The sequence below is a fragment of the Cydia amplana genome, chromosome 17 (genome assembly GCF_948474715.1).
Source record: "Cydia amplana chromosome 17, ilCydAmpl1.1, whole genome shotgun sequence".
Classification (NCBI taxonomy): domain Eukaryota; kingdom Metazoa; phylum Arthropoda; class Insecta; order Lepidoptera; family Tortricidae; genus Cydia; species Cydia amplana.
In genome coordinates, this window is record NC_086085.1 from 12,704,682 (window position 1) to 12,723,805 (window position 19,124).

The following is a 19,124-nucleotide window of genomic DNA, read 5'->3' on the forward strand; positions in this document are numbered from 1 at the left end:
ACGCGGGCACCGCCATTATACGAACGCCCGGTTCCTTCTAGCGTTTGTAGCCCACGAGCGAGTCTGCCACAGGGATTACCTTACATGGGATGATTTGACTGATTACAGAGATTAGGACGACCCTATTTAACCAGAGAAATTGCGCTAATCAGTTCTGCTATCTTCCTATATTTTTAATAGGCACTTGCTCCATAAAACAAAGAAACATACAATCAAGAAAGCCTGTACAGCATTTTCCTCTGCAAGCGGTGCTGCAGCTCGCCCCGCCTGATCATGGTGTGGATGACCTTCTGGATGGCGCGCTCCGGGTACTTCTGTCGCAGGAAGTCCTGTATGATGGTCTGCTCGGACACTTGGGAGCCGACTGCGAAGCGACGCTTAAGTTGCTTCTCGACGCGGGAGAGCATCTCGTGGTCTTCTTCTGTTGTGAAGCCTTCAGCACCTGTGCAGCAAAAAGCAATTTGAAATTAACAAGAATGATACGGTTGGCCACATATTTGGCTTTACTACGGGAGTGCGACACACGCTTGTGCGAAGTATTGTTAGTGCGACGTATGATTAGGCGATGTACGATTGTACGACATGTCATTTGTGGGAACTATTGTTCGTGCGAAACATTAGGCGATGCACGACTATACGATGTGCCGTTTGAGCGAATCATCGTGTGTGCGAAATATAAATCAATAGGTAGGTTAGATTCGTTAGGTAGCTTCAGATGCCCGAAGGGCAAAGCGCCCAGAAATAGGAGGAGTTCAGTTGCAAAGGAAATGTTTTTTGAGAAGAAACAGTGTAAGTGCTGAGACCATGTTAAAAATAAGGTTTATAGGGTCAAACGGTTGGCCAGGGATAATTAGACAACAGACAAGAGCTGTTTCAGCCTCAACATCTTCTAGGCGAGGGATTCAGACCTCTATGTTAGCCGCATTAGGTCGATATTTACCTGCTAAGCTGCCAGTCATGGCCGCGTCCAGCGTGGACACCTGGAACAGCCGCAGGGCCTCGGTCACGTACGCTTCAGTCGCGAACGGTTGCAACTGCATCTTAGCGAGGGATTCAGAGCTCTATGCTAACCATATAAGGTCGATATTAACCTGCTAAGCTGCCGGTCATGGCCGCGTCCAGCGTGGACACCTGGAACAGCCGCAGGGCCTCGGTCACGTGCGCTTCAGTCGCGAACGGTTGTAACTGCATCTTAGCGAGGGATTCAGAGCTCTATGTTAATCACATAAAGTCGATATTAACCTGCTAAGCTGCCAGTCATGGCCGCGTCCAGCGTGGACACCTGGAACAGCCGCAGGGCCTCGGTCACGTGCGCTTCAGTCGCGAACGGTTGTAACTGCATCTTAGCGAGGGATTCAGAGCTCTATGCTAACCATATAAGGTCGATATTAACCTGCTAAGCTGCCGGTCATGGCCGCGTCCAGCGTGGACACCTGGAACAGCCGCAGGGCCTCGGTCACGTACGCTTCAGTCGCGAACGGTTGTAACTGCATCTTAGCGAGGGATTCAGAGCTCTATGCTAACCATATAAGGTCGATATTAACCTGCTAAGCTGCCGGTCATGGCCGCGTCCAGCGTGGACACCTGGAACAGCCGCAGGGCCTCGGTCACGTGCGCTTCAGTCGCGAACGGTTGTAACTGCATCTTAGCGAGGGATTCAGAGCTCTATGTTAATCACATAAGGTCGATATTAACCTGCTAAGCTGCCAGTCATGGCCGCGTCCAGCGTGGACACCTGGAACAGCCGCAGGGCCTCGGTCACGTGCGCTTCAGTCGCGAACGGTTGCAACTGCATCTTAGCGAGGGATTCAGAGCTCTATGCTAACCATATAAGGTCGATATTAACCTGCTAAGCTGCCGGTCATGGCCGCGTCCAGCGTGGACACCTGGAACAGCCGCAGGGCCTCGGTCACGTGCGCTTCAGTCGCGAACGGTTGTAACTGCATCTTAGCGAGGGATTCAGAGCTCTATGTTAATCACATAAAGTCGATATTAACCTGCTAAGCTGCCAGTCATGGCCGCGTCCAGCGTGGACACCTGGAACAGCCGCAGGGCCTCGGTCACGTGCGCTTCAGTCGCGAACGGTTGTAACTGCATCTTAGCGAGGGATTCAGAGCTCTATGTTAATCACATAAAGTCGATATTAACCTGCTAAGCTGCCAGTCATGGCCGCGTCCAGCGTGGACACCTGGAACAGCCGCAGGGCCTCGGTCACGTGCGCTTCAGTCGCGAACGATTGCAACTGCATCTTGGCGAGGGATTCAGAGCTCTATGCTAACCATATAAGGTCGATATTAACCTGCTAAGCTGCCGGTCATGGCCGCGTCCAGCGTGGACACCTGGAACAGCCGCAGGGCCTCGGTCACGTGCGCTTCAGTCGCGAACGGTTGTAACTGCATCTTGGCGAGGGATTCGGAGATGCGGACGACAGCTTCAAGTTGTCTAGAAAGGAAATGAATATTGTCAATGAAATATCTATCACAATATCAGAGTCTAATGGAAATTCAAACACGTCTGTCAAATCTAAGAATTATTCCGTTTACGTCAGTTGCCACTTAGGTCAGAAAATTTATTTTCATACATAAAAATTTATGGAATTCTATATAGGTCAGAAAATTGGAACGGCTGATGTTGGAATATTTTAATACCAATTTCGCCAGCTCCATGCACGCCAACAGTTTCTATTCCACTTACGTCACTTTGTATTTGTTTAATTAATTTATTAAATACATGAACCTAGTATTTTAACTGGACCAGGCATGAGAGGTGGGGGGAAATGACCGAACGGGATAGTCTCATGTATCTTTCAGTAGGAGTAGCAGCGAAAGCGCTATTATTGTTTGTCCTTGTCACAGTCTCACTTTTTTTTTATTCCCCACCATAAATTAGTATGGATTATGGTGGGCAACAAATAAATTCGACCAATCAGTGTCGCATTGCGTATGTTTTGTCCCACACAGGCACGCGTATACCACTTCTATAGGATCCTACCTTCTATGATTGAATAAATGTTTATGAGATTAGGAGCTTAATTTTGAGCAAAATGTATCCATTAAGGGGGTTCAAGCTTCGCTAAAGCTTTGGATTCCTCCGAAAACGGTGCCGTCATATTACGGCCGCTATATAGCGTTGACTGACGTCACTAGAACGTTGTCTATGTAAACAAGATGGCGCGGTTTCCTAGACGGCGTTACGTTACGTTGACTGTCAACGTAACGTAAGATGACGGCCGTCATGACGGTGTCGATAGTTTCGTGAACGTTTTATTAGATAGCGGTGACGCCATTTTGAATAAATGACACGAGATTTGAATAAATGATTCCGTACTACGATACTGATACTGATACTAGGGGTAACTCCAGCCAGCAGATCCTGCAGCAAGGACTAGGAAGAGGAGACTACAGGGGGGAGGCGTAGTTGAGGCAAATAGCCCTGTAAGCTCGTATGACTCTGCTGATTCAACCTAAGCGGCATCGAGTCAGTGGAGGTGTCAGCGTCACCTCACACCGGCTAAGCCTCAAACGCGAAATCAAACAAAGTACGCGCGCAAACCAGCTTATTACGCAACAACCCCTGCCACCCCTCCGTAGGCGCCCGCAGCCTGCCCGAGACACCGGAGCACCCAGTAGATAGGACTGGAGTGTAGGGTTTGCAGTCAGGATAGTAGGAGAGACGGGAAATTTTGAGCCGACCCGAATACAGGCATCGTGAAGTCAGCATGGGGTAGATAGATACTATACTTGGTGTGTAATAAATACTTGGTTGTGAGGGAATATGACTGCTTTTTCTTCCTGTCTTCTTCATGTCTTCTTCTTCATCTTGTCTTTATTACGTAATCTCTGATCTAATCAAAGCGTGCTAGGTCACTTGGGGCTCCGTATTAGATATCCTACCGCTAGTGCCGCCACCGTTTTCCGTTTCCTCTGGCTCTGATTCCGTGTCCGTTTCCGGTTGTTTGTATATATTTTTTTTTTTCCGCTTGTTTTTTTTAGGCTGCTTCTGTTTTCAGATATGTACTCCAAATAGGATCGGGGTCGGTTAGTAAGTATAGTGTCGAATGTCGTTAAGTGAGTCCTCCCACGTATATATCGGGCGTCCCTCCTTCCTCTCTTTCTCTTTATATTCCAGAGCTGCGTGGAGTGCTGCGTTTTCTTGCGATAATGAAGAAGGCAGGTAGTGGTCATTAAGTTTCTTGATCGACGACCAAGTATGTGCTTGCGTAGCGTACGGTGAGCTTCGGTAGGTGGACGAAGGATTTTGTACTGTTGTATAAGTGTAGTGTAGCACAGGTAGCGCAGCTTGTAGATATAGGAATTTCTAGGGGGACCTTTTTTTTCCCAGGAGGCACGAGTAAGTAATATCTACCGGTTGGTATAATGGTTGACGTTTGTTCTATTATTACTCAGTAGGCACAAAAAGAAAATCACAACTTGCGAGGTCCTTTACTTTATATAAAATAATAATAAAGATAGATAGTAGTTTAATCACGCTAGGACATACAAAACTGGATTTTAGCACTGCACAACACAGACACTTCTAACACAATAAAACCGCAAAAACACAGAGTTTGCACATCAGCATATTACATATTTACTTCGGGCATGAGAAAATTGCACTATCACTTTGATTAAAAAAAAAACCACAAACGAAACAATTCAATAAAAATTACAGAAATATATATTAATAGAGTTTCACTTGAATTGATTGTTAAACCTGAATATTATTTGGTAGTTAGGGCTAAAGACCCATGACACCCTCTTCCCGTTCCGGTATCTTAACTTCATATTTCTCAATGCAAATATTCCATTTACGGTTATACTTGGTAGGTATCTCTTAGTTTGCAATTCATATATCGACGATATAAATATATAAAACAATTGTATGGTATTATTTTGAAGTCTCTACCAGCATACCTGTTACATTCCTTCAATTCCTCGCGCCCCGGCGTGGTCGTGGTGAAAGTAGCCGTGCCTCGTACCCTTTTTTTTTTTGGCATTTATTGCAACTGCACATGTTGTGATGGGCTGTAAGACCCTTGAAGCCGGATAGTATAAAAAATAATTCTGAAGCGGTGTCCGCCATTACTTCTGCGGGCCTTTGTATTTTGATTCGTTTCTTTGAGCCGACTGTCTTGCGTATTTTGCTCGCCTTTTACAACCCTTTACAATCGCCCAGTATGTCTCGCTGTACATTGAAATCAGTGGGTTCCGTAAGAGGTCCCTTCTTTCCCTTTTTAAGCTACACCCACCTACAGGCATAGGCATCTTTCTTACTCAATTACCTCTATCCTAACCCAGTCCAGTTGTTAGGAATAAAATAAAGTTGCCGCTATAGGTATACAGTAGGCACATGAGACCGCCACGACATTATCTGAAGTAACAACTTCCACCAACCAAACTCGTGCGAAGGAAAAAAAATTGTGTACAAGCAGCGTCCCTCGTGAGTCGTGACGCATGTTAATTTAGAACAAATTTGGAATGGTATTGTAACGACGAAATTAACATTGAGTTCTTTTTATCAACTTGCATCTTTCGGTACTTATACTAGTATGTAGTTGCCTGTTTTGGGGCAAGATTGAAGGTAATCGTCTACCTTTGCTCGTAAAGAGACAGCAACATACAGGTACTCAACATAGTTCAAGTATTGCTTGTACTGCTACCCTGCTTAAAACAGACAATGCAATTATACAGAGATTCAATCCACATGAGCATGTTATTTGGAGGTAAAATGGAAATCTCTCACCAGGTAACTCGTACTCATGTCTCGACTTCGCTGAGGTTTACTTCGGCGTATGCGCAGTGATTTTACACATTTTAAAATAATAAAAAATACGTTAAACCGGCATTTCTCGGGATGAGATATTTTAATAGTAATGAATAGAATCATAGAATCGAAACCGAAACACACAAAACGCGCGCGGTCACTTATATACAAAAAAAAGGCACGGTCCGGCCCGGCCCGCACATCTGGCGACAAAATGGTATAGCGTACACCCTTGTAAAACACCCCGGGACGCGTCCGACCTCGGTGACGGTCAAAACAAAACTCCATCTTGAATAAATGATTCCGTACTACGATTATTTTCCTCTTCTGATGATATTTCATCCTCCAAGTAAATTATAGATGATCAAGCAAATCTTGTCAGTAGGAAAAGGCGCGAAATTCAAATTTTCTATGGGACGTTATCCCATCACGCCTACATTTTTCAAATTTGCCGCTTTGACCTTGGTGGATGACGGTGTGTTATGACGCCGTGGTACTTTCCACATGTCGCCACCGTAAAGACGGCCGTCTTTTGCGGCCGCTATATGACGGCCGTCATATTACGGCACCGTTTTCGGAGGAATCCAAAGCTTAAGAGGAGGGTCGGGGAGCACTCAGACTCACCGGACAGTGATGGGTATGGAGAGGCGCTTGTCGGCCTGGCGCTCGTGCTGCAGCGCGCCGGTGCGCATGAGCACGTAGCGCGCCTGCAGGCGCTCGGCGGCGCCGGGCGCGAGGCGCGGCCCGCAGCGCGCGCGGCAGTACGCGGCGTAGCGCCGCAGCAGCGCCAGCGGCAGCTCGCCCGCCGCCGTCTCGCGCTCGGCGCTGTCGCCGCCCATGTGAACCGAGATTATGTGCTTCGCGAGCGTCTGGAATAGTATTTTATGCAACCGTTGTTTAAGAGAGGTCAAAAAAGGAGAGTGGCGTGAGTAACAATTTGAGGCGAAGCCGAAAATTGTTAATAAAGACGCCACGAGTATTTTTTGACTCAGTTAAACAACGTTGCATACAATACTTTTTCTACGACCGAGCACTTACTTTGAAATAAAATTGTAAATTTAACAAATATTTTTAATTCAAGAAGTAGCAAAAATGGAGGGTACAGGCGGGAAAAGAATGAATGAATGAATGAATGGAATTAAAAAAAAACATGTCTATGTTTCACTTATTTGTCAGGGATGACATTTAAAATAAGGTTGGCAACACTGTATTTCATTCAATATTTTTTAAGTGGTCATTACACGAAGTATCGTAAAATCGCCAAAAAGATACTGAGTGTATGCACAAACTCTGTTTTGGGAAATAGACTAAAAGACTTGTCTTGACAACTATAAGGTAGGGCTTTAAAGGTGTGTGCACGACCCTTTAAATGACAAATAAAAGTATGGGAGTAGAAAAATATATATTACGATACATATTCGTTCTTAAAAAACCCAGCGTCCTAGTAGATATTACGTAGGCAGGATAAGACTGGGAAGAGGATGCTTAATGTGTACATATGGTGATTGCCGCAAACTATGAAAAATTTGACACCGTGTCTGGCACCCGTTGCCCGTTCATCGTCATTTTTAGGGTTGCGTGCGTCTGTCTATCTGTCCGACCATCCCCCCCCCCCCCTTTATCTCCGAAACTACAGGGTCAGGGTCAGGAATACCTATTAGAAATGTCCAGTGAAGCGTGAGTCGGACTTAATGTACGGAACCCTTGCAACGCGAGTCCGACTCGTACTTGGACGGTTTTTATAGTTTCTGCTTGGTTTCTGCCGTTGTATCGATAACGCGTGACGCCATAGTTATCGTCGGCCTTCGTGTCATCCCGGCGCCCGAACATAAGCACAGTGAGAGTTTGATCGTTGTTACTACTGTAATAAGAATTAAGGCACACTGCTGCGTGCAGTACTTACGACATCACGGTTCTGCTCGTGACGTATTATTCAGCGTATTACTCACAATATCGCGGTTCTGGTCGTGTTCGTCCTTCACGATGAAGATCATGTCGAATCGCGACAGGATAGTCGGCATAAAGTCGATGTTGTCGTCGGCCTTCGTGTCGTCCCAACGACCGAATACAGAGTTGGCGGCCGCTAGCACCGAACAGCGGGAGTTTAGTGTGGTAGTTATGCCAGCCTGTGAACAATGATATTAAATAACTATAGATAGGGTATACTCGTATAGTTTGTAGCTTTCTAATAGACCCCGAAGGCTAATCCTATTGTCTATTGTTAAGAAAAACCGCTCGTGCCACGTGCCACAACCACCTGCATAAAAAATCGGTACTTCGGTTACTGAGTGCCGGCGAGTCGAACGCTACAGAACCAGTCTAAAATGTGTCATCGAGATGCGTAACAAAGGCGCGTTATCGGAGAGCGCACCTACACTGTTTTTTTGAGCGTTGGACTAGCCCGCGCTAAGGTGCCAAATAGAATAATTAGGACCCTTTTTTGCAGGTAAGTAGCACGTGCGGTTTTACTGAACAATAGACAATAGGATAAGCCTTCGGGGTCTACTAGAAAGCTACAAACTATACTTGATGAGCATAAAAAATACTTCCATATTTATTTCGGTGCCTACGAAGAAATGTTATTTTTGATTAATTTTCGCATTCCATCCATCTTTGTCATACTCGTTGTTAAACATAAGCTCGTCTCTTTCTCTTTCGGTGTGCGGTAGCTCGTTAACACGTGCACATTTCAGCGACTAAAGGCAACTTGTCCAATTTATCACAAGGTAAGCGCTTCAATTTTGAAACGCCTATAACCTATCTTGGGTTATAAGTTATAAATCATTGCCTGTGAATAAAATAATGGTGTGGTGTTCATTTAACAGAAATCTAGATAAAAATCAAACGCTAGATCTAACTCGCCTTACAAAACTGCGTTGTCTAAAATATAAATAACATATTTGCGTGTTCAATAAATAAAAAACCTAATACATAACATGGATTGAAAATCATCATCATCTCAGCCGAAAGACTTCCACTGCTGGACAAAGGATTGAAAATATTGAAATGAAATACAAAAGTAGCTCTTGGCTAAACTACTCAACCGATTATTATGAAATGTGCTAAATCCAGTGAATGTCATGGGCACAGATCTGCCACCCACCCGAATTATACCAAATTTGTGTAGTTAAAAGCCGGTTGTGCTACAATGTGCCCGGATTTGAAGTCAAATTACACTATAGGAAATGTTTCACGATTCAGGAAGAAAGAAGGACGTACCACCGTAGTAGGGTAGCATTATGATACAGTCGTACAGCTCACACATGAACACGCCTCTATTATCAAGGTTAGATGCGTTGAGATATTTTGGAGCACCTCGGTCGCTCCGATATACTTGATGGCGACTGCATTATATTGAACCTACCTTGGCGATGGAGATGGTCTGCTGCTCCATAGCCTCGTGTATGGCGACGCGGTCGTGTTCCCGCATCTTGTTGAAGGTGTATGTATAGTGGAACCTACCTTGGCGATGGAGATGGTCTGCTGCTCCATAGCCTCGTGTATGGCGACGGGGTCGTGTTCCCGCATTTTGTTGAAGCTGTATGTATAGTCATAGAGAAATATAGTAAGACAAGAGTGCTCACTCCATACATCAGTTCAGACTATTAATTTCAGTGTCTACATCTAGCATCGAGTAGTAGAACTATCAGTACTGCTACTTGACAATAGATGTAGCACCAACCGGAAAGTCTTATCTCAACAGCATAAGACTTTCCGGTCGGTGCTACATCTATTGTCAAGTAGCAGTACTGATAGTTCCGCTACTCGATGCTAGATGCTAATAGTCTTTTTGCTACTAAAACTGATGTATGGAGTGAGCACTCTATGTATTTCTTTCTCTATGGTATAGTGGAACCTACCTTGGCGATGGAGATGGTCTGCTGCTCCATAGCCTCGTGTATGGCGACGCGGTCGTATCCCCGCATCTTGTTGAAGGTGTATGTATAGTGGAACCTACCTTGGCGATGGAGATGGTCTGCTGCTCCATAGCCTCGTGTATGGCGACGCGGTCGTCTTCCCGCATCTTGTTGAAGGTGTATGTATATGTATAGTTGAACCTACCTTGGCGATGGAGATGGTCTGCTGCTCCATAGCCTCGTGTATGGCGACGCGGTCGTATCCCCGCATCTTGTTCAAGGTGTATGTATATGTATAGTTGAACCTACCTTGGCGATGGAGATGGTCTGCTGCTCCATAGCCTCGTGTATGGCGACGCGGTCGTCTTCCCGCATCTTGTTGAAGGTGTATGTATAGTGGAACCTACCTTGGCGATGGAGATGGTCTGCTGCTCCATAGCCTCGTGTATGGCGACGCGGTCGTGTTCCCGCATCTTGGTGAAGGTGTATGTATAGTGGAACCTACCTTGGCGATGGAGATGGTCTGCTGCTCCATAGCCTCGTGTATGGCGACGCGGTCGTGTTCCCGCATCTTGGTGAAGGTGTATGTATAGTTGAGCCTACCTTGGCGATGGAGATGGTCTGCTGCTCCATAGCCTCGTGTATGGCGACGGGGTCGTGTTCCCGCATCTTGTTGAAGGTGTATGTATAGTTGAACCTACCTTGGCGATGGAGATGGTCTGCTGCTCCATAGCCTCGTGTATGGCGACGCGGTCGTGTTCCCGCATCTTGTTGAAGGTGTATGTATAGTTGAGCCTACCTTGGCGATGGAGATGGTCTGCTGCTCCATAGCCTCGTGTATGGCGACGCGGTCGTATCCCCGCATCTTGTTGAAGGTATATGTATAGTTGAACCTACCTTGACGATGGAGATGGTCTGCTGCTCCATAGCCTCGTGTATGGCGACGCGGTCGTGTTCCCGCATCTTGTTGAAGGTGTATGTATATGTATAGTGGAGCCTACCTTGGCGATGGAGATGGTCTGCTGCTCCATAGCCTCGTGTATGGCGACGCGGTCGTCTTCCCGCATCTTGTTGAAGGTATATGTATAGTTGAGCCTACCTTGGCGATGGAGATGGTCTGCTGCTCCATAGCCTCGTGTATGGCGACGCGGTCGTCTTCCCGCATCTTGTTGAAGGTGTATGTATAGTGGAACCTATCTTGGCGATGGAGATGGTCTGCTGCTCCATAGCCTCGTGTATGGCGACGCGGTCGTGTTCCCGCATCTTGTTGAAGGTTTATGTATAGTGGAACCTACCTTGGCGATGGAGATGGTCTGCTGCTCCATAGCCTCGTGTATGGCGACGCGGTCGTCTTCCCGCATCTTGTTGAAGGTGTATGTATAGTGGAACCTACCTTGGCGATGGAGATGGTCTGCTGCTCCATAGCCTCGTGTATGGCGACGCGGTCGTCTTCCCGCATCTTGTTGAAAGTGTATGTATAGTTGAACCTACCTTGGCGATGGAGATGGTCTGCTGCTCTATAGCCTCGTGTATGGCGACGCGGTCGTCTTCCCGCATCTTGTTGAAGGTATATGTATAGTTGAGCCTACCTTGGCGATGGAGATGGTCTGCTGCTCCATAGCCTCGTGTATGGCGACGCGGTCGTCTTCCCGCATCTTGTTGAAAGTGTATGTATAGTTGAACCTACCTTGGCGATGGAGATGGTCTGCTGCTCTATAGCCTCGTGTATGGCGACGCGGTCGTGTTCCCGCATCTTGGTGAAGGTGTATGTATAGTGGAACCTACCTTGGCGATGGAGATGGTCTGCTGCTCCATAGCCTCGTGTATGGCGACGCGGTCGTCTTCCCGCATCTTGTTGAAGGTGTATGTATAGTTGAGCCTACCTTGGCGATGGAGATGGTCTGCTGCTCCATAGCCTCGTGTATGGCGACGCGGTCGTGTTCCCGCATCTTGTTGAAGGTGTATGTATATGTATAGTGGAGCCTACCTTGGCGATGGAGATGGTCTGCTGCTCCATAGCCTCGTGTATGGCGACGCGGTCGTCTTCCCGCATCTTGTCGAACTCGTCGATGCAGACGACCCCTCCGTCGGCGAGCACCATGGCACCGCCTTCCATCACGAAATTGCGCTATACAAAAAATAGGAATATTTTAATTTTATGGTAAAAATGTCAGAAACATTGTTGATTAAATATGATTTAGATATGACACTGTGAGATTGTGAAGACGTTAGTTTAGAATCTAACGTAGGTTAGGTTAGTTTGTAATCTCCCTACCGTCAGATTATAATTTAACTAGCGAGATTATAAAGTGACGAGTGTTTACAATTTTACGGTGACAGATATAACATGGATATAACCAAGATATAACCTTTTGAACGCCACGCCTGTCGTGCGCGGCGCGTTATTTTGAACTTTGTCGAAACGCACGATGGGTGATATTACGCTGTAGCCGCGCTCAGGTGACGTCTTTGGCTTGTGTTAATGACATTGTTATAGCTTTAGATGAGGTGCTTAGGCGTTAGATACAATTGTAAGTTTTACTTACGTAAGTAGGGACACAGCTATACCACAGAATGAGAGATGAATATCATTATCTCAAATAGCTTTGTCCCTACTTACGTAAGTAAAACTTACAAGTGTATCTCAGGCCTTAGGTAATAAAAACTTTAATATGCACGTATGTATTCCATCTACGCGTTTCCTAAATGTGCGATTTCGAGAAATTTAGTAGTTAAAGGAAACATGATCACCCTAAAATACCCTACAGTACCCTGGTCAACATTATATCTGATAGACCCTGAGAAGAGAACCCTGAGAGAAGTACTCACGCTGCCCGGATCCCTGATGACTGAAGCCGTCAGCCCAGCCGCGCTGGACCCCTTCCCGGACGTGTACACGCCGATAGGCGACACCTTCTCCACGAACTTGAGGAGCTGAGACTTGGCAGTACCGGGGTCCCCGAGCAGGAGGATGTTGATGTCGCCGCGCCGGGTCAGACCGTCCGGGAGCCGTTTACGGGCACCTGTTCGTAATTAAAGGATTAAGTCTATCACTTTAAAAAGAAAGCTCATGGACATTTGCATTCTTCCCATCCTGACCTACGGAGCACAGACTTGGTCTTTGACAAAAGTTCAGAAATGGAGCGTAGTATTCTCGGCGTGAAGTTGACCGATCGCATCAAAAATACTGTACTACGCTCCAAAACTAATAGCGGACGTAGCTGAGACAGCCGCCAAGCTGAAGTGGGACTGGGAAAGACACATTTGCCGTATGCCGGATAATTTGTGGGCTAAAATAGCAACCAATTGGGTCCCACATCAAACCCGAGGTCGCGGCAAACCTCCACACTGGTGGGAGACTGGTTAAGACCGGGATACGTGGAAAGGGCCTGGGACGTGGGAGGCCTTTGCCCAGCAGTGGGACACTCTAGGCTCATATAAATAAAAAAATAAATACCTATGAGTATAGGCTAAGGGACAACCCATAATCACGACCACTTTACGGGCAGTTCGTAAAACCTATGCAGCTAGATGTTCTTTATTCAAACAAACACAGATTGAATTGTTGATACAATTCCTCGCCAGTCTGTGACCGTCCAAGGGGGTATTGTCACGCTCGAAGCGTTAGGATAAACAGTAGGTACAGTCACGCTCCGTGATTGTTACGCCATTTAGGGTTCTAGCTAAATTAGACATTCCATAGCGTGAGTATGTAACAACCAACTTAGTTAGGACCCTAAATGGCATAACAATCCCGTGTGGTGACTGTACAGTAAAGTAAACTTACGGGCTACGTAAATTTTGACTATTTATGTGACGCTCAAATGTGTTCAGGAAATATACCTACCTCTCTTTTAGGAATTATACAAATCTCTACTTTTGTACACCATAGGCTACGGTGACTGCTTACCATCAGACGGCCCGTATGCTTGTTTGCCACCGATGTGGTATAAAAAAAATATATATATATATTTTCCAGACACCGCATCAATTATAGTCACTTAGGCTTAGCACGCACTGCGGTTTTTAAAAAGCGGTTCCGCTACCGCAAAAAATGTAACGTACGGCATTCTTTATAAGCGCACGCACTTGCGATTTAAGAATGCCGTACGTTACATTTTTTGCGGTAGCGGAACCGCTTTTTAAAAACCGCAGTGCGTGCTAAGCCTTAAGATCTATAAACCTCGTTTACATACCTCCAAACAGAAGACAAGCGATCGCCTTCTTCATATCAACAGCCCCGAACACACTGGGCGCTATGGACATGGAGATCCTGTCATAGATGTCGGGTGAAGCGGCGAGGCGCCGGAACTGTTCCTCTTCGTCCGCGGTGAAGGGCTGCAGGCCGCCGGTGGCGCCCTCGTCGGCGGACAGGCCGACGGCGCGGAGGTAGGACGAGCGGACGCCGACGCTCTTGTCGCCGCGACCTTCCCTCTGTGGACATTAAATAAATAAATAAATAAATAAATATTAATGGACATTTTTACACAAATTGACTAAGCCCCACGGTAAGCTCAAGAAGGCTTGTGTTGTGGATACTCAGGCAACGATAGATATAATATACAAATACTTAAATACATAGAAAACAACCATGACTCAGGAACAAATATCTGTGCTCATCACACAAATAAATGCCCTTACTGGGATTCGAACCCAGGACCGCGGCTTCATAGGCAGGGTCACTACCCACTAGGCCAGACCGGTCGTCAAACATTGGTTAAGTTGTTAGTGTTAGGACTTAAATTCAGGTCAGATTCTCAAAGAACATCCTTTGGCATACTTATGACGAGTACGAGTATGTAACTAAAATATAAAAAAGTCATACTCTGGTGGTGAATGTAGGTAACAGGACAGTTTCACAGCAGTGAGTTGCGCTTTCAATAAAAAACCGGCCAAGTGCGAGTCGGAATCGCGCACGGAGGGTTCCGCACCATCAACAATAAAATAGAGCAAAAAAATCGTGTTTGTTGTATGGGAGGCCCTCTTAAATATTTATTTTATTTTATTTTTAGTATTTGTTGTTATAGCGGCAACAGAGATACATCATTTGTGAAAATTTCAACTGTCTAGCTATCGCGGTTCATGAGATACAGCCTGGTGACAGACGGACGGACGAACAGCGAAGTCTTAGTAATAGGATCCCGTTTATTACCCTTTGGGTACGGAACCCTAAAAATGATTAAAAGGAAATGTATTGATTTTGGCACTCCTATTAATTTCATATTAACTTAGTTAAAAATCGTTTTAACGTTTCATAAACAGTAGCTGACTTAACTGGTTAGCTATCATTAACGCTTTTTCTCTTCGTTACTTACCCCCTGCTTGGCGATCTTCTTGATAGAATAGATACCTAGAACTTGGACTCTAGCGCCCGGCGCCACGCGCTCACAGAGCACACGCTCGCAGTACACAGACAGGTGGCGCGGCATCTCGCCCTGCGGGATACTTTCCGGGGCCTCTTGTAGCTTCAGGACCTGTCAAAACGTTTAAAACGTCAAACCAAATAATAAAACCAGTCCGACTTGTTGGAAGGGGTGTTCTTTTTATAATTGGTTAGGTTTTTTTGTAGGTAAGTATAGTTTATAGTTTTTTGCAGCTCCAAATCCAGAGAACAGTGCTGAATGAACGCGACACGCGATCGACAGCCCGCCTGCTTCCGGCCGGGCGTCCCTACACTACATCTAGTTTATAGTTTGTGTTTTGTTATTTTATTTATAGATTTAATTAAAATTTATTATTATTTTTAATTGTTAGTTGTTAGCCAAGGTATGAAATAAATTACGTATAAACTAAAAAATAAGTAAGTGCACTCAATTAAGACCCGTTTCAGTTTAATTCCGAGTGAAAATAGAGTCACGTTAAATCAATATATGTCTTTACCTGATAATCAATGCATTTGCATTTGTCTGGAATGATGAAATATGGATCCAATGGACACTTTGGTCGACCAGCCTGCTCCCTGAAAATAAATAAAGGCATTTTAATGGAACAATCCTTTTTACAAAATTTAAAAATAATTGTCTTTTCTATCTGAAGTGCTATACATGACCCATATATTCCAAGTGGACCATTTTCAACCCTTTGAAAACAAAAACTCTTCCCTACTGATTAAAATCTGTAGGAGAAAGAGTGAGTTCGGAGGTCAGCCTTGAACTTGAAAAGTTATGGTAACTTTTAAATGTAAAGTATTAGAAGAAGGTCTCCCTAACTATTTCCAACTAATATAGTAAAACTGTACATATATGTATAAACTGACCACCACTGTAATTCTATCTATATTTACAAATACTTACTAACTAGTACTTAATCAATAACTTACGTGTTACATTTCCTAGGCATGACATAACCCTCCAGGCCCGGCTTGACGGGCAGGTTGGGGATGACGTTGCGGCACGAGCGGCACTGGATGGAGATCTTGGTGGCCTTGGCTTTGATGCCTGATGCGGATATCACGATGCCAGGGATCTTCACTAGACGGGAGACGGTATCTGACTGAGAAAGAGATAGATTTGATTTAGTATGAAAATGAATTTAATTTATGCATTTTATTTGGAAATCACTATCCCTTATCCCTTATAGGGATAAGTTCGCCTTTGTACATTGTATACTTTCTTTTAATTGTATCTTAACCTGTCTTATGTACAATAAAGTGTTTACATACATACATACATACTACATAGTATAAAACAAACTCGCTTCTCGCTGTCTGTCTGTCCCTATGTATGTTTAGATCTTTAAAACTACGCAACGGATTTTAATTCGGTTTTTTAAAATAGATAACCCCCATATAGAAAATTTCATCGCAATCGTTAGAGCCGTTTCCGAGATCCCCAAAATATATATATAAATAAATAAACAAGAATTGCTCGTTTAAAGGTATAATATAAGATAGCAATTTATTTATAATTATCATTATTCTTTAAAACTCTCATTTAATATTCAGATTGTGAATGTTAAGAATGTGATCATGGAATGTAGTATGTACCTACATAGCCAGTATAGATGCTTAAAATTCTTTTCAACTACAGCCCGTTGATGGCGTTGATGTGGGTTGTTCTTCAACCAGATATTTGCAATAATGGTATTAGTAAACTTACTTTCAGCTCCCTCAGATTAGATGTGTGTGCATCAGAAGACAAAAGCACCTGTATGTCTTCAACTGTGTCCTCACCCTCGGGACGTGGAGCTGTCAGCTCATCTGCCAACTGAAGATAGCAGAGACAAATCTATTAAACCCAAAATCTATTTTGTTGCAGTGTTTTACAAAGATCCCATAGCCACATTTTATATATACTTGGTCAAGCAGACCTTGTCAGTAGACAAAGGCGGCAAATTTGAAAAATGTAGGCGCAAAGGGATATGGCCCATAAGAAATTTGAATGTCGCTCCTTTTTTTACTGACAAGATTTGCTTGACCAAGTATACAATATACATCATTAGACAAACTTGACGGTACCATAGAGAAATATAGTAAGACAAGAGTGCTCACTCCATACATCAGTTCAGACTATTAATTTCAGTGTCTACTTCTAGCATCGAGTAGCGGAACTATCAGTACTGCTACTTGACAATAGATGTAGCACCGACCGGGAAGTCTTATCTCAACAGCATAAGACTTTCCGGTCGGCGCTACATCTATTGTCAAGTAGCAGTACTGATAGTTCCGCTACTCGATGCTAGATACTAATAGTCTTTTTAGTACTTTAACTGATGTATGGAGTGAGCACTCTATGTATTTTTTTCCCTATGACGGTACCATAAGACCCAAAATTACTTACATAAATTAGTAGTTTTTGAATCATACAATGTAAAAACTATTAAAGGGAATGTTATTTTAACATTCAGCATAACACAAGTATGAGAATTAAACAAATTATTGCAATGAAGTAGTTGTTAAACAAAACAAAACAAGATGTGACTAAATTCATACTTTTTAAAATCCATGTACGAGGAAACTATTAGAAAAAAATAAACCCAGCACATGAGAGGTTAATATTTAGATAATACACTTATCTCTGTTCTTTATTATTACTTGAAGGAATTGTTTACAACTTACCTCTTTAGCAGCCTCTTCTAAAATTGGAAGATGTTCACTCGGCTTCTTGTATAGTTTCTCAGCAAGAACTTCATCAAAACTTGATAGATCCTCTATATTTATTTCAACCCAATATTTGCCCAGGTTGTAATTACGTTTAAGAGCATCTCTGTAAAGATACATATCTTTTAATTAACACACCACACAATAACCGCTTGATGCAGCAGTAATAGATATAAACAGATATATAAATGCTAGTTCAAAGAAAGGAGTGTGTTTTTGTCCCAGGGAATTATATTAACTTAGTAGTAGTTGTAAAGTGGTGGATAAAAAAATATTTAAAGTGTGCAACGAAACAATGCGGTTCCTATTAAGAAGATCAGTGGTTTTTGAACTATCTATCAGTAGTTAATAGGACGAAACTGACATCAACAGCTCTGGTATTTTACAGAGGAAAGCCACGAATAAACGTGATGATATGACATTGTATTTAATTGTGTTGGGTCAATGCGTTGTTACCTGTATTTGTAGTTGAAATTTCCGACGTGAAACTGGCGAATGAACTCTTTGAACTTCTTTTTTACAGCTTGTAGGTTAGCTTGATCGCGAGATTCATTATCCTCGACTCCAAAGTTGTCGGAGAAGAAAACACCGGGATCATCAAATCCTTCCATTTTATTGTATAATTGTTTATAATAACTGGCTTATTATTTAATTGTATAATGATCGTGAGTCTAAATTACAAATTACAAAGCAAATCACAACAACGCCGCAAACAGCAGTTTTGGCGCGTAACTATGACATTGACAGTAGCGTGAGGCGCCGCGTCGCCCACGTCGGGTTAACAGCTTACAAAAATCAAATCCCCAAATATTATAGTAGTATGCTTACGAAGTACGAACCAGTCCACTTTTACTCATGGGTTGATTGGACGTAAATATTATTGAACTTACATTTAAAAATGATTATTTTTTACTCAAATATGACCGTATTTCTATTAACAACATTATATTTAATCCTAGATTAATTATAGCACAGTAAAATAAATTACCTTAAATTCAGGCAATTTACCTTCTGAATAGTATGGCAACACTAAAGTAAACTTTTAAACTATTTGAGCAACGTTATAAAAAGTCTCAAACTTTCAAAGTATTTATTAAACATTTGCCATGATAGTCGTTTATAGTCTGTTGCATAAAAGTCATGGCTCGAAATTTAAAAATTTATAAATTCAAACGTTGCCTAGACAGCGCAGTAAACAAAATTGGTCTATATTGATTTGTGCACAAAAATACTTAAAGAAATAATTAAATATTAATTTTATTTTAAAAATGCGCAAATAAACACAATATTTATTCGATTTATGTGATTGACTAGTGGAATCCAACAAGATGACTGAAGTAAGTAATGCAAAAACATTTATGCTAGCCTAACAAGTTCGGCTTCGTAATCAAGTCCTTGTTTACCAA

The 19,124-nt window shown here is 43.6% G+C and overlaps 2 protein-coding genes across 2 annotated transcripts in view; one reads left to right on the forward strand and one right to left on the reverse strand.

Annotated features, from left to right (window-relative positions):
• Positions 1-190: 190 nt before the first annotated feature.
• LOC134655621 (DNA replication licensing factor Mcm5) lies at positions 191-18,452 on the reverse strand. The gene is made up of 13 exons (XM_063511057.1): positions 18,175-18,452; positions 17,677-17,824; positions 16,718-16,825; positions 15,940-16,112; positions 15,501-15,579; positions 14,936-15,094; positions 13,817-14,054; positions 12,450-12,643; positions 11,608-11,748; positions 7,713-7,889; positions 6,388-6,632; positions 2,300-2,442; positions 191-442 (listed from the first exon to the last, which is right to left on the reverse strand). The coding sequence occupies exons 1-13, from the start codon at positions 18,327-18,329 to the stop codon at positions 213-215; spliced, it is 2,190 nt and encodes a 729-aa protein (XP_063367127.1). The 5' UTR covers positions 18,330-18,452; the 3' UTR covers positions 191-212.
• A 500-nt stretch (positions 18,453-18,952) lies between these two features.
• The window catches only part of LOC134655834 (dynein beta chain, ciliary-like), a 76,706-nt gene continuing 76,534 nt past the window's right edge, over positions 18,953-19,124 (forward strand). The window contains exon 1 of the mRNA XM_063511325.1: positions 18,953-19,055. Within this exon, the coding sequence (XP_063367395.1) occupies positions 19,047-19,055 (9 nt within the window). The 5' untranslated portion in view covers positions 18,953-19,046. The remainder of the gene's footprint in view (positions 19,056-19,124) is intronic.

Excerpts from the sequence above, each read along its gene's own strand:
- LOC134655621 (XM_063511057.1), bottom strand. The coding sequence starts at position 18,329 with ATGGAAGGATTTGATGATCCCGGTGTTTTCTTCTCCGACAACTTTGGA. Across the intron at positions 15,095-15,500 it reads GCAAATGCATTGATTATCAG|GTCCTGAAGCTACAAGAGGC; the intron begins GTAAAGACATAT and ends ACGTTTTGACAG. Across the intron at positions 12,644-13,816 it reads CGCTTGTCTTCTGTTTGGAG|GTGCCCGTAAACGGCTCCCG; the intron begins GTATGTAAACGA and ends AATTACGAACAG.